Source organism: Durio zibethinus, chromosome 28 (assembly GCF_047325235.1).
Source record: "Durio zibethinus cultivar Kanyao isolate XHJ-2024 chromosome 28, ASM4732523v1, whole genome shotgun sequence".
NCBI classification, from domain to species: domain Eukaryota; kingdom Viridiplantae; phylum Streptophyta; class Magnoliopsida; order Malvales; family Malvaceae; genus Durio; species Durio zibethinus.
Window position 1 is genome coordinate 2649201 of NC_143189.1, and position 15366 is coordinate 2664566.

The window sequence follows — 15366 nt, forward strand, 5'->3', positions numbered from 1 at the left end:
TTCATTTGAGTAAGAAATCGAATTCCTTATTAAATATAAATAAGATTAGCATCCCTAACTTTAAGCAACCATTTAAGTTAAAAGTTCAAACTCTACATTCTCAATCTTCTGATTCTTGTTTAATATTGATTGCAGTATCCATCAGTTAAATTTTAATTAATAGCGGCCATACTTTTGTTTTTTTTTTTAAATTAGAGTAGTCATACATTTCAAAGTGGAAAATGCATGCACAGGAGGAAATGTCTAGCTTTGCTATAATCAAGCAGTTGAAAACCAATTGGATTTAGCAATGGATGATATACCATATAAATCAAGTTACATATAGCACTGACCTGATCATGACACGATATTTTCTTTAAGAATTCAAAGATTTCAGGGCTTCAGCCGTGTGTTAATTAGAAAGAACATAACAGCATGCATGCACTGGCATCATACATCAGCATTCAGCAGCTTTTCTTTTTTTTTTTTTTTTTGTGTTTTATTGGATGATTGAATTTATATATTCATTCATTCAACCCTATCAGTATCTTTACAAACAGTTTTATCTAATTACTAAATCATCAACTTCCTAGAGAACAAATTTCACAATTGACGTTCTGATCATTTGGTTATTACAAATGTTCCAAAGCAGATGCACCTCCTTAACTGCAACCCTCAACTTCGATGGTTCCAGCATTTTGATGTTGACATTAAGAAGTAGTTTTAAATGTTTAACAGGATTAAATGATACTGTTGCTTGCTGAGGCGAAGCAGTTTCTATTCAAAATGAAAATGTATTTGCAATAAAATGGAGAGGACACGGATTGTGTTGCGTCTGAAGCAATAATCACAACAATACAGAAGTAATAAACAACAATCAATAATCAAAGACGCAGGAAAAATAAAGCACACCAAGATTTACGTGAAAAATCCTCCAGTGTAGAGGAAAAAAATCACGGACCACTAGAAAAATCTTCACTATCAAATAATAGGTATACAAAGTTTTTCTCTAACTAAAACTAGAGCTAATAAACAACTAGAGAAACAATTAGAGAAATCTCATCAAATAAGTGACTCAACAAATACACCATGGATTTGTTCCTAGAGAGCTTCAAACCCGATCGTCACCGTTCAGAATGTAAAACTCTGAACCATAAACCTTCTGACAAGGTTTCAACTCAATCAGACCACAGATCGACTTTTTTTGAACCAACTCTCCCTTCTCTCTTTTTCTCTCTACTTTTTTTTACTTTTCTTTTTTTCTCTACTTGGTTTTCGACACACACTTAAAACAACCCCACCTCTTTTTTATTAAGTAGCTAGGGCTCTGTGTAAAATGAAAGATCAAGGCCCATGGCCTTTACTTGATCCAAAACCACTTACATGAGACTGGACCTCATTTTCCTAACAATCTCCCCTTTCAGCCTCATTAGGAGTAGATTCATCACCATAGCAGTTTCATTTGGAACTTACCTTGGTCAGGGAACTCATTCCAGCCAAGTTACTGTAAAGCTCAAGCTTTTTCCTGGGAAGTATCTTAGTTAAAATATCTGTTATATTCTTATCAGTATGGACTTTCTTCAACATCTGCTGTTTTTCAATCACTGAACGTAACCAATGATATCTAACATCAATGTGCTTTGTTCTAGTATGATACATGGTATTCTTACTCAAATCTAAAGCACTCTGGCTATCACAAAATATCACATACTCTTTCTGATTCAACCCCAATTCAAGAAAAAAATATTTCATCCAAAGCATTTCTTTACATGCTTCAGTTGCTACAATATACTCAACCTCTGTAGTTGACAAAGCAACACACTTCTGTAACTTAGATTACCAAGATACATCTCCTCTTGCAAAAGTGAACAAATATCCTGAAGTAGATTTCCTACCATCAAGATCGCCTATCATGTCAGCATCCGTAAACCCTTCTAGAATTGGTTGTGAAACTCCATAAGTCAAGCACATTTTTGAGCTACCCCTCAAATATCTAAAAATTCATTTCACTGCTTCCCAATAAACCTTCTTTGGATTAGAAAGAAATCTGCTCACTACACCAACTGCATGAGCAATGTCAGACATTGTACAAACCATAAGATATATTAAAGAACCGACTGCAGAAGAATAAGGAATACTAGACATAGCTAGTTGTTTTTCCTTAGACACTGGACAAGATTTTTTACTTAGATGAAAATGGTTGATAAGTAAACTACTAACTGATTTAGCATGTTGCATGTTGAATCTACCAAGCACTCTTTCAACATGTTTTTCCTATGACAACCATAGCTTTTCAGCTTTTCTATCTCAGATAATGTCCATACTAAGAATCTATTTTGCTGGACCTAAATCCTTCATATCAAAAGACTTAGACAATTGTTCTTTCAACCTGCAAACCATATTAGCATCTTGTTCTACAATCAATATATCATCAACATATAATAATAAGATAATGAAGTTATCATTAGAGAATTGTTTAACATACACACAAGAATTCGTTGCTATTTTTTTATAGCTATGACTCATCATAAAAGAATCAAACTTCTTGTACCACTGTCACGGAGCTTGTTTCAAGCCATACAAGCTTTTTTTCAATTTACAAACTAAAATGCTCTTTCCCTTTCACTTCAAAACCTTCAGGCTGATTCATATAAATGTCCTCTTGTAAATCACCATATAAAAATATAGTTTTAACATCAAGTTACTCAAGCTCAAGATTCAAACTAGTTATCAATCCCAGTACCACTCGAATAAAACTCATCTTTACAACTGGAGCAAAAATCTCATCAAAATCGATGCCTGGTTTCTGAGAAAAATCTTTTACTATCAATCGAGCTTTATACCTCACTAGTTTGTCACCATCTTTTTTCAACTTAAACACCCATTTATTCTTTAATGGCCTCTTCCTTATTGGAAGTTTAACAAGATCATAAGTACCATTCTTTCGTAATGACTTCATCTTTTTTTCATTGCTTTTAATCAGTGCTCTCTATTCAGAGTAGTCTGCACATCTTGAAAGCTTTCTGACTCTCCTTCACTGGTAACTAAAATAAAATCTGAACTTTGATACCTGGTAGATTGCCTGCGCTCTCTAGTAGATCTCATAGGCTGAGACTTTACATAACTTGATGCTGAAGGTAGCTCCCCTTGCTTAACACTCTCAAGTAGAGAGGATTGCTTCCCCTACTCAAAACTAATAGCATCTGGCTCATCACCAACTGTGGTTGGCTCATTCATATCCTCAAGTTCTGTTTCTTGTTCATTTCAATCATCTGTGGCTCTTTTCTGTGAAATTCCTGTCGGTGTTGAAACATCACACTCAACAGTAACCCGTGTAGTCTTTTCATTTTTTTCAAAGTCTGTTATGGTTTCTTTTTCATGAAAGACCACAGCTCTGCTTCTGACTGTCTTTTTCTTTACTGGATCTCATACCCTGTAGCTAAATTTCTCATCATCATATCCTACAAACACACACTGTGTAGCTTTACTGTCAAGCTTTGATCTCTACTCTTTTGGTACATGCATGAATGCTTTACACCCAAAAACTTTTAAGTGAGAGTATGAAGTATCTTTCTCTGTTCACATTCTTTTTGGAATGTCAAAGCCCAAAGAAACTAATGGTGACCTGTTAAGTAAATAACAACCTGTGTTGACTATTTTACCCCAGAATGGCTTTGATAATTTTACCATCCTCAACATACATCTGACTTTTTTTACAATGGTGCGATTCATTCTTTCAGCTATACCATTATGCTGTGGTGTTTCAGGTTTTGTCCTCTCATGCCTGATCCCATGCTTTGAGCAATACTCTTCAAAGCCTTTAGATGCGTATTCCCCATCATTATCAGTTGGAATACACTTTAAGGGTAACTCTGTTATCCTTTCAACCATTGTATGAAATTTTTAAAAATACTACAGTACTTGACTTTTGTATTTCAACATATACACCCAAGTCTTACGTGAAGCATCATCAATAAAAGTAACAAAATATCTGCTACCACCTAATTACTCAACCTCAATTGGACCACATACATCAGAATAAATTAATTCAAATATATTTTCTTTTCTCTGAGAATTTTTACGAAAAAGAACTCTATGATACTTACCAAATAAACAATAATCACATGAATCGAGAGACATACCTTTGGTCAAGAGAATGAGAGATTATCTTGTCAAAATCTGTAACCTTTTTTCATTCATGTGTGCCAGCCTTATGTGTCACAAGTTTGTTGAAGCATCATTTTTAATGTATTTACCTGGTTACTGTTCAATTGCATCCATGTCTTATACATTTGTGCAGCATAGTTTTCTCCTTGTAACTATCATAGATCCTTTGAGAAGCTTTCACTGTCCATTCTTTTGTCAGCTTTCATATCCCTCCTTATCAAGGACATTAATAGCAAGCAAGTTCATTCTCATATCTGGAATGTGTCTGACATCCCTCAAAATCAACATACAGCATGTACTAGTTTGTACAATAATATCATCAATCTCAATAATCTGTGACATACTCTTATTTTTTATCTTGATACAACCAAAGTCTCTTACTTTGTAAGTTGTAAACAACTCTCTCTTAGGAACACAATGATATGCCGCTCCTGTGTTAACTATCCACTCAATGTCGAGATCACTAACATGATTACAATCACCATGTGTATAAATCAAAGTAACTGAATCACTACCTGAATTCACTACTGTAACATTACCATCATCTAAACTCTTATCTTTCTCATCTTTTCGTTATTGCTTCAAGATTCTACAGTTTCATTTTATATGACCCGTCTTACCACAATAGAAACACTTCACTTTACCTCTAGACTTGGATCTATGTTTAGACTTACCATGACCTTTTAAGTCCTGACCTCTGTCGATGTTTCTACCCTTATTTTCTATGACCAGAGCTTGATTTTCAGGGTCTACATCTTTTCACCTCGCTTCTTCATTAAGCATACTGTCTTTTACCATCTCCAATGTCACCTTATAATTAGGAGCTAAATTAAGAACAGTCACAATTAGAGTATTTCAACTATCTGGCAATGAACCCAAAATAAATAACGCTTTCATTTCATCATCCATCTTAAGCTCCATAATAGTCATCCGATTAAATATATCTTGAAAATCACTCAAGTGCTCTGTAACAGATCGTCCATCCCTGTACTGTAAAGTTACAAGCTTTTTAACAAGCATAACTTTATTCATACCTAATTTTCTCTTATATAATGCTGTCAATTTTTTTCAAACAATGTGAGCATCTGACTCCTGCGCTACATGATGGAACACGCTGATATCAACTCATTTTTTTATTGTAACCAGCGTCTTTCTACCTAGCTTCTTTCAGCTTTCATATTTCATATCTGCTGGTTTAGCCGAATCACTCAATACTGACTCATACAAAGATGATCCTCCATCATAGGCTTTCAAATTGAATAATTCGATGCTGTCAATTTTATCATAGAATCTGTATTACCCTCCATGATCTCAAACAGAATTTACTTCTATCTTAGGTTGCTTCTGTATCGATGTCTCAAAATAACACTCGCTCTGATACCACTTGTTGCACCTGACGCAATAATCACAACAATACAGAAGAAATAGACAACAATCAATAATCAAAGACGCAGAAAAAATAAAGCACACCAAGATTTACGTAAAAAACCTTTCAGTGTAGAGGAAAAAAATCACAGACCACTAGAAAAATCTTCATTATCAAATAATAGGTATACAAAGTTCTTTTCTAGCTAAAACTAAAGCTAATCAACAACTAGAGAAACAATTGGAGAAATCTCACCAAATAAGTGACTCAAATACACCCTGAATTTGTTCCTAGAAAGCTTCAAACCCGATCGTCACCGTTTAGAATGTAGAACTCTGAACCATAAACCTTCTGACAATGTTTCAATTCAATCGGACCACGGATCGATTTCCGTTCAACCAACTCTCCTTTCTCATTTTTCTCTTTACTTTTTCTAGCTTTTCTTCTTTTCTCTACTTGATTTTCAACACACACTTAAAATAAATTCACTTCTTTTTTATTAAGTAGCTAGGGTTCTGTATAAAATGAAAGATGAAGGCCCATGGCCTTTACTTGGTCCAAAATCACTTACATGATATTGGACCCCATTTTCTTAACTGATTGAACTAATGGAGTGTTACTTTTTAATAAAATGAAAAACAAAAAATAAAAAATAAATTAAACACACAAAAAAAAAGCTGAAGCATGAATCAAAAGAAGTGTAAGTAATTGAAAAAAAAAAAAAAAACAAACCCAAACAAAAGGTATATCTTGAATTTGATTCTGGCCATGGGGGGTTTGTACTCAGGTATTGTTTATATCATAATTTAAAGCACAACAAAGAAAATGGTTGACAGAAAATCAGGCGTACAGATCAAGTGTATACTAACATAACTTTTGCCTTCTGGTAGATTATATAAAAAAAATTCGTATGTTATTTTTTTTTATTAGGATTTTAAAAAAATAATAAGACAAAAACTGGCAACGTCTTTCGACCTCTGACGAAATGGCTTATAAAGTTCGAAGTTCTTTATGCAAGACAACGAGAAATGCCAGACCCACTTTTCAATTGATTAGGGACGCAGTACAATGTTACGAGTTAAGGTTGAGCCAAAAAAATAAAAAATAAAAAACAAGTTGTGACAACTCACGTCCTCATAATTTATTATGATATTTAAGTGAGATTTAAATTTAAATATATGAATTATTTTTTATAAGATAAAATTATAAAATTTTTAAATTATAATAGATAATATTTTTAAAATTAAGTATGAATATTTATAAATAATATTAAAATAATTACAATCGGACGTTAATTAAATGTTACATCGTGAGAATTATTTTTAAAATTTTATTAAAATATGTTAAGTGTTATATCATAAGAGTCATTTTTAAAATTTTACAAATATTAAATGTTACATGATAAAAATCACTTTTAAAATTTTAACGTATGGTATGATCCTGTGATTTGAGTGTTAATATTTAAGTAAAGCTTAAACCTAATCTTATCAGAAACTTTTTGTAAGATTTGTTATAACATGCTTTCACTGTAAAATCTTTTATTAGCCATATAAGTCAACTTCACAATAAAATTTTTTATTAGTTAGCTTGCATCTCTTGTCCACTGCAGGTTGGATGGTTTTGATTTTGATTCAAGCCCAACGAAAGAAGAGAAGACTTGTAAGAAAAGCCAGGACAGCGAAGCAGTTGCTTCTGAGAGTAGTGAAGTTCCTAAAATTGACCGGGCACTTGAGGATGATTGCATAACTGCAAAACTTCCAGCATCAAAGGATGGAACCAATTCAAAGGGTGAGACATCCAAAGGTGGGGTAGAGGCTTGCAATTCCGTAGATGATTCCTGTCCTTCAAAAGCAGTTCCTATTCAGGGGCTTGTGCCTGGAAATTTGGTTTCAGCACAAGGTTTCAGAATTTCTCCAGAGAAAACAGTGGATTCAAATGCCAAAGAAACATATAAATCAAGTCCCTTGTCAGAGAGGGCAGTTTCCTCAGAACTCTATGATCAGAAGTTCTTACAAAGTTCACCCATGGATTCCCTCAGTGGGAAGAATTCAAACCAAGAAACTGTTTCCTATAAGCAGGCAGAACTTTGTTCACAGGGAAGAAGAATAAATACCAGTTTAGCAGCAGAATACAATGTTTGTGACCAAATGATAACCAATGAGGTGTCTATTCATGAAAAATTGGACTGGAAGAACTCATTTTCACTATCAGAGAGTGATAGAGATGACAGAAAAGGGACAGGTGGCAATATCCTTAAAGAAAGAGACAATAGTCGATTGGCGAAAGGTGGTATAATTCTGAAAGATATTTCCACTGCAAGTTTATCAAGAGAAATAGACCACACTGAAGCCAAGGAGGATATGCAGAATCCAACTCCCGAACTTCCTTTGGTTTCATCGGACAGGTCAGATAATCCACAAATCTTTTATAATGTGCCATCAATGTTTAATTATTGAAATGTTCTTTTGGCCACAAGATAGGAAAAGTATTGAAATGTTCTAATCATTGATTTTGTAGATGAATTATTGAATGAGAGAAATAGCTGATGATAAGTTAAATCCCATATTATTAGTTATAGGTTTGAAGATAAGAAAGAAATAAAACTCCTGCTACTGAACTGCTTAAACGACACTTATCAACAAAGTGCTTGCTATTTTATGCTAACATGTTGCTATCACCTTTGATGCTAAGCATTATATGCAAGTTTCATATTGCTGCTAACTTTGATTTACTGGAAGCAGTGAACCAACAGTCACTGATGTGACAGCAAGAAAAGACAAAGAAGCTGGGGCTATTTGCTAGAGGTTTTTTGGAAGATCAGAAGAAACCAAATCTCAATTGCATCAACCATCACCAACTGGAAAAGAGGTTTCATCATTTAGCAGAAAAAAGATAGGTGACATGCATTTTTGTTCCTCAAATAAGAAAAGGTGTGCAATGCTTTCTCTAACAACTGTAATAGTGCTGTTCCAAGATAGATAGACTCTTTATACTCTTCTCATCTTCGACAGGGAGGATACAGATGGTAGCAAAGCACAAAATGGAAGAAAATTGGTTGGTTATTCAAAATTAAGTACCCAGGAATTGACAAAAGGGAGGCCTGTTTTGCTTCTAAGTGAAAAAAATGTTGGAAGTTCTAGTGATATCAGGTGAAAAATTAGTAAATTTCTGTAACAGTGTTATGAAATTTGCTCGTCCGTTTTGAGATGTGATTAGAAATTTTAAGTTTAGAAAAAATAAATATGTAATATTTCACTTCTTATATGATATTATACATGCAATGTTTAACAGGGATGGTTTCGATGCTGATGCTGTACAAAATGGTGGCAGCAAATTAATTGGTAAATCAAGTGTGCAAGATACAGCAGCTACTAAAGGAGAGCCTGTCCTTTTAAAAAGTGAAAAGAATGTTAGGTGAGGCATCATATTTGAGCTTATATTTATATTTGTCTGTCAATCTTAACTCCACAAACATGATTGTCTCATGCAATTTTTAGAATAAGCAAAGTAAGCACGGGTGTACCTGGCATTTAACTCTGATACTTGGTCAAAGCTTCATCATTGTGCAAGTTAAAGGTCAAGATGTTCTTGTAACGCATCCAATTGGGGATTCTCATTCCTTGGCATGTTTCATTTATTCATAAATTATCATGGACAACTCACTTTATAAATGAATATCAAAATTACTCAGATGAGCTTTGATTTAGTTATTGATTTTTTTCATCTTTTCAAAGATTATCTTCTTTCTTTGGGATATATATTGCTAACATTTCTTAAAACTTCTATACTTTTCTCCTGTTTCTTGTTTTATCTTGTGAGTCTTTTATTTGCATAATTGTGAAATTTCGATAATTTGATCTTCATCTTCTATTAAAATGTTAAAACTTAATGTATATCATTTAGTGCCTTTAATCTTTCCATTACTTAATCTGCTCATAATTTCTTTGGAACCTTTAGCAAATTGTTGACTAAGCTTTGCAAGCTTGTGTGGATTACTTGCAGTTTGCAAGCTAATCCTCCCAACTATGCTGAGAAGACAACTGAATCTGGTAGCCAGACATCCGTAAGTCCCAAACCTCAGGTTCCAAAAATAGAATCCATTCAGAACTCAAAATTTCTTTCAGAAGTACTTAAAATTGCCAAGAAAGCACCTGGTCTCTCTAGCTATAAAAGCACAAGGTATGATGCTGATATAGCATCTCAATCTTCTTCAAGCCCTTTATATGAGGGCATGCTCTCTTAAATTTTCGCAATAAAGGCCGCCCATTCCTAATGTAGGACGATAGGACCAAACAAGGATAAAAAAAGCTCTAAGAGGGAAACCAATGCATTGAGAAACTTGGAGCAAAACAAGGATACGCCAGGAAATACATCTAAGATTGTCCTTCCCGTTGGAAATGCTGAGAAACTAACGCCAAAGCTCCCATCCTTGAAGCGGAAAACATTTGAGGTCCCCTTTTATCTTTTGGATATGAGTTACTACTTTCAATGTGCTATTATCTTTTATCTTTTCCATTAAAAAAATGCGGAATTATCTTTAAATACAATGCTATTACAATGGGTATTGTGTTCAAGCAGCTGTAAAGTGTGTGTGCATGTAATTAATATCATGTGCCACTAACATTTGTTCAAAGCCATTCCATAGGAATCAAAGGGAGACTTATTGGTGTTGAAACCCCTCAAAAGGCTTTCGCAATCAATTAGTGAAAGCAGGTGTTATTACTTTTGAACTCTCCACATGACATGTTGTAACCAATTGCAGGCCTCTTCACTAGAATAACAGGTGATTTTTTTAAACTAAATAAAACTGCAGGAATTTTAAAGAATCTTCTGAAAGTGTTGCAGATAAAGAGGTATCTTACCAACCAAACTCATACATCTCTGCATGAACAAAGGCAGGAAATCCTTGTGCAAATCAGTTGTATTTGCTACATTCTGACTTTAATTACTTCAAACATTTATGCTAGGTTCAAAATCAGCAGATTCACATGGAGGATTCAACAAAGGATATTCTCTGTGACCATCTAACCTCTGGATCTGAAGTTCCTCAGGAGGTGAATACGGCAGAACTGGAATTTCCTTCAGGCATAGAAACTGATGGAAACGTGGAAAAGGCTGAAGCTTATGGAAAGGAGCTTGAAGATGTAAGTAAAACAAATAAAATAAAGTGTGATGCTTTGAAGTTCAGATTGTCACTTATCTATTTCACTTCAAAAGGAAAAAAAATCCAGTAATATTTATACAGTTTGAGTGAATTTAAATTTGATTTATAGTCCATTTGAGATATGAAAAGTTGAAAACTATCTGTGCACCAGAGGCGGATATTTGGTAAATGTTCTGTTTTCTTTGCAGATATGCAGCATGCTAAAAAAGAAACATGAGGAAGCCAAAGAAATATTGGTTCGAGCTGTCGTGAACAACAACAATTTACTGATGCTTAACCTTCCCATCTTCAAAGACAAGATATCCTTTACATTTTGTACTACTATTTCTTGTCATAAAATTTTCCGTTCTAACTTACATTGCACATTCCTTACGATGAAAAGACGTTCATATGGTTCAGAAATTTGCTGAACTATTGATATCCAAGGAAATGCCAACTTGATCATTAGCGAAGACGGCGCATATATAAGGTCTCTCTCTCTTTCTCTCATACATACAGACATGTAATTTGACTTCTTCCCCCTTTTAGTTGATAAGTTCTTGTTCCATGCGAATCTCAGGATTAGGATGCATGTTCTCCGCTCCCGGGAAGTTAGGACCGATGGCTCTTTCACATGCAGAGTTAAACAACATGGTTAGAAACTTTGCAGTATAAATGGTGATTGCATACAGTTGTGTTTTCCAGCTCTCTTCTTGCATTTATCTCATTGCTTACTCCTGCTTAACTCTTGACTCATTGAAAGCTGGTACTTGAACCAAATCTTTTATGATGCAATAAGTTGGTACTAAACAATGATCAACTTCCTTAAAAATCATGTAGATAGTTGAAAATGATCTACAATTTACATAATTTCTCCTCATTTTCATTGGTTGTAATATCTTAAAGGCAAGAACCCTAAATAAACATTCGAAACTCTTGTCCAACCAATGATTTATTAGCAGGCATAGAGAATTGAAGACTCCAAAAGCCCCAAACCCTGCCTTTAATTGTGTAAAACACTGCAAAAGTACGGAGTTGAATTTTCAGTCGTAAAATAAAATTAATTAACATATTCATATTTTATGTATTATAATAAAAATTTTTTAAATTTAAATACAAATTAAATATTTTATTATAATTTAAAATCTTTCATAACATTAACTCAAGTAAAATTTTAGTTTTCCCTCTCCGTGCCCCAATATGTACAGCAGCAAAAATGTGCGCCTTCTCCATCCAGCATGCTTTGACCTTCAGATTCATTCGAACCAATAAAAAAAAAAGCATCAAAAATGTTTCCGCCTTCACCTTCCCTCCATAGAATCAAAATTAAAAAAAAAAAAAAAATCATCCCAAACCAAAACCATTTTTTTCTCCCCTCCAAAATTCCCTCCATGAAACTTAAAGTCTAAAACTAAAACAAATCTAAACACCCGAAAATTGAAATCTTTCCCTTCCTCCCCTCCAAACCCCACCATTACTTATGTCTCCTCTTCGTCTCCTCCATATCACCGGTGCCTCCTATCCTTTCTTTCCTCCTCCTTTCTCTCAATCAAAACAAAATGGCTGTTCTCTCCCTTTGTGAAAATGACAACAAAGAGAACATCCCTCCTTTCTCCTCCAAAAAGCCTGCATCTGTTCTCACAAAAACTTCACCTCCCACCAGTCAGAAAGGAAGAATAAGGAAACCCCTTGAAGACATTACCAATCTCGTTGTTCCACAAATCTATCCAACTCTGGATCAATCCAACACAACACTTCTGGTTTCTTCCCAATCTTTGGTTTACCAACCGAAATGCAGAAAGAGGAGACCTGAAGATGGACTCGAGTCAATCTCCAAGAAAACTCAATTGGTGTATATGAGTATAAAATTCAGATAGTTTAAACATCAAACCCACAGTGCAGAGGGGTGGTTCTTTTGTCAACCACTCTAAATCGGCTGATTGAGAATTTTCTTTCTTTTGTGAGTGTTAAAGCACTTTAAATTATACATTTAGACAAAGATTTCATGTTATGGTATGTCTCAAAATCAAAATACTATGACCTTTATATTATACTAATAAAATCATTGGATTTTCCCCTTTCATGTTTTAGAATCTGCTGAGTGATTGGATATTTGGATTGACTGCGCAACAAATTACTTTAAATTAGCTAACGGAGTTGGAGGAACAAACATTTGGATCCTATTTAAATTTGCTTCAGATAAATGTATATATTAATCTAAGCCTAATCTGGCCAAAAAAAAAGCTAAGCCTCAAAAGAACTCCTATTAAGTACTGTCAGTGTCTGTCTCTGTCTGTCTCTGTGCTCTTTTCAGGTTTATTGCTTGTATTTTATCCTATCCACCATTAGAAAATAGACTTGTTTTCTCGCAATCAGGTTATCAGACAAACGTGATCATTTTCATAACCTAATGCAAACTTATCTCTTCTATGTTCATGAGTTGGTGGTCCAATAAAACCCGTAAACTTGGCTTGTTTTGGAATGGGCTTGCATTGTGAATCTATGATTTTTCAAACCCAAATTAGGGCCCAGCCTAAATTAATAGTACTGGTTTATTAGTACATTTTATTTAAGACTTTACCATATTCAAACCCAACTTGGGCCTAGTCAAATCTAAGTATGTGGGTGGTTTAGCCTTGTTTTTAAGATTTGGATATGAAGTTAAGTTCAACCAATGGACATTTCTTTGGGGAGCCAATATTTTGGCCCTTAAGACTGACAGAAATAAAGAAAAACAAATAAACAATCCAGAGAAGTGATTGAGCATCTTTCCAATGGTTATCAGTATCACATCTTTACACTTTCGTATCTTTAGGAATAAAAGAGTGACTCTATACATAATTTTAATTTGATCAAATCTCAAAGAAATACTATCTGATCTATTCTCCAATAAAGTCCATCGTGAACGGAACAAACTTGGCCTACCTTAACATCAGTTGACTGTTAGTTTCACAAGGTTTTTCAACCTATGAATTGATGGATCTTCATAATCATTTCCCATAGCAAGAGCATAAAGAAGAAGAACTCAAGAATTCAAGCAAAGCAAAAATGGTTTTGTCAGCAGACCACTTTGATTTAGTGGATTTCACATGTGTTTTAAGGTTGTAATAATAAAAAAAAATCTTAGATGAGATAAGATCGATTCCTAATAAAGACAAAATTAATTATTATGTCCGTTCGTGCCATTATTTTAAACTCTGCTTGAGTCTTTAAGAGAAGTCGAGAAGACGTGACTCTTCCATGCTCAAAAATGGATAATGAGAAAAGTTGAATTTGAGGAAGGCTAGTCAGCGGCCGCCTTTTTTTGAATGCGTGAATCAAAGTCCTCCAACGCTGAAAATTACATGTACCATAGACATTTATACATCAATCTGCGAATATGAATCAGGGGTCAACTACACTTAATGATAATCATTTCATGCTTTTGTGGGTCTTTTTCATTGGTATTGTCATGGAGAGTAACGTTTCTGTGGCCTATATATATACTTCCTATTCAAGCATGGATCCGTACAACAAGACTGCAGTATCTAAAACCACTACAAGAAAATGGCTTGTTGGCGGTTTCTTGCATGCCTGATACTGATGTTGTATTCAGTTTCAAGGTCTGAATGTCGCCTTCTAAATCAAAAAATTGAGGGGGAAAATCCAACCAGATCTTTTAGAATCCTGTCCCTTGCTACTAGGTCAGGAAGGTGTATCGGTTTAATATAGAGATCAGAGATGAGTACACAAACAAAAACTTGTACGAGTCAAAGCGTCCAAGTCCTGGCGATCCGGATCCGAAACATCACTGATTTGCAAATCAATAGCAATGAGTTACATGAGAGCCAGATACAGTTATCAGCATATATCAGGCCAAAATGCAGCTAGTATCTTATGATGAAAGAAATAAATTTGTCATCAGAACTGGTTGTACTAACAAAATATGTTGCTTGCAATGACAAATACAACTATGAAGTAATGAGATCGATGCATCTGGTTTATGTTGTTCGAATACAATTCGGGTAAGATCTTTGGTTTACATTCTATCTATTTGATATAAATAGTATAGTTTTAAGAATGTGCATGATGATTTAGAGAAAAACTTTAACTTGGACAGAAAAAATTGACCCCGGCCCAAAGTGAATTTCTTTGGTTTGGCGATCACGCACAAGGAAAGCTAAATCTGGGTGTTTGTGCACCTGGATTATACATTACGCACATTTATCATATGTTCGATCGCACTTCTAAATGATCCTTTTATAGTAAAGTGATTAAGTTTTCTCCTCTTCCATATGATTTTCCAAATCTGCTCTGTGATTGTATTGATGGCTCAAATACTTTGATCGATGAATAAAATAAAAAGTTTGGGATAAGATACAAATTAATTAAGTTGGCTTCAGAAGCCAAAAAATGCTACCACTCTGCTTCTTTCAGATCTGTTCACCCACAATCAGAAAATAGACTTCAATTTAATTCAAATTTATTGGTGGGGAGCCTGTGTTTTGGCCCCTGCAAAAGACAGAATGCAGGAAGAAAAAAAAGGAAAACACCAGAGTGGATCTATTCATATTGTATAATATCACAATGTAAACTGACCAAAGCAAAACTATCTGATCTCAGAATAAGATGAAATGGACCAAACTTGGCCTAAATGAGTTGACTTAGTTTTACAATAATTTTCAACCTATGACGAACTTGGTTATAGAGCACTCAAGAATCGACCAAGGTG

The 15366-nt window shown here is 34.3% G+C and overlaps 2 protein-coding genes across 3 annotated transcripts; both read left to right on the forward strand.

Annotated features, from left to right (window-relative positions):
- The first annotated feature begins 7036 nt into the window (after window positions 1–7036).
- LOC149510629 (uncharacterized) lies at window positions 7037–8380 on the forward strand. Its single transcript, XM_089757159.1, has 2 exons — window positions 7037–7916; window positions 8254–8380. The coding sequence occupies exons 1-2, from the start codon at window positions 7537–7539 to the stop codon at window positions 8312–8314; spliced, it is 441 nt and encodes a 146-aa protein (XP_089613285.1). The 5' UTR covers window positions 7037–7536; the 3' UTR covers window positions 8315–8380.
- LOC149510630 (uncharacterized protein At4g18490-like) lies at window positions 8305–11551 on the forward strand. 2 transcript variants are annotated; one of them, XM_089757158.1, is made up of 11 exons: window positions 8305–8442; window positions 8524–8661; window positions 8804–8926; window positions 9515–9691; window positions 9791–9962; window positions 10158–10225; window positions 10326–10365; window positions 10480–10656; window positions 10865–10975; window positions 11050–11145; window positions 11236–11551. In XM_089757158.1, exons 1-10 carry the CDS (start codon window positions 8414–8416, stop codon window positions 11092–11094), a joined length of 1080 nt encoding a protein of 359 aa, XP_089613284.1. In that variant the 5' UTR covers window positions 8305–8413; the 3' UTR covers window positions 11095–11145; window positions 11236–11551. The 2 variants fall into 2 exon arrangements, with proteins under 2 accessions (XP_089613284.1, XP_089613283.1); XM_089757157.1 differs by having other exon boundaries at window positions 10865–11145.
- The last annotated feature ends 3815 nt before the right edge of the window (window positions 11552–15366 follow it).

Excerpts from the sequence above, each read along its gene's own strand:
- LOC149510629 (XM_089757159.1), top strand. The coding sequence starts at position 7,537 with ATGGATTCCCTCAGTGGGAAGAATTCAAACCAAGAAACTGTTTCCTAT. Across the intron at positions 7,917-8,253 it reads CCTTTGGTTTCATCGGACAG|TGAACCAACAGTCACTGATG; the intron begins GTCAGATAATCC and ends TACTGGAAGCAG.
- LOC149510630 (XM_089757157.1), top strand. The coding sequence starts at position 8,414 with ATGCATTTTTGTTCCTCAAATAAGAAAAG. Across the intron at positions 8,443-8,523 it reads TGTTCCTCAAATAAGAAAAG|GGAGGATACAGATGGTAGCA; the intron begins GTGTGCAATGCT and ends CATCTTCGACAG. Across the intron at positions 9,963-10,157 it reads TGAAGCGGAAAACATTTGAG|GAATCAAAGGGAGACTTATT; the intron begins GTCCCCTTTTAT and ends GCCATTCCATAG.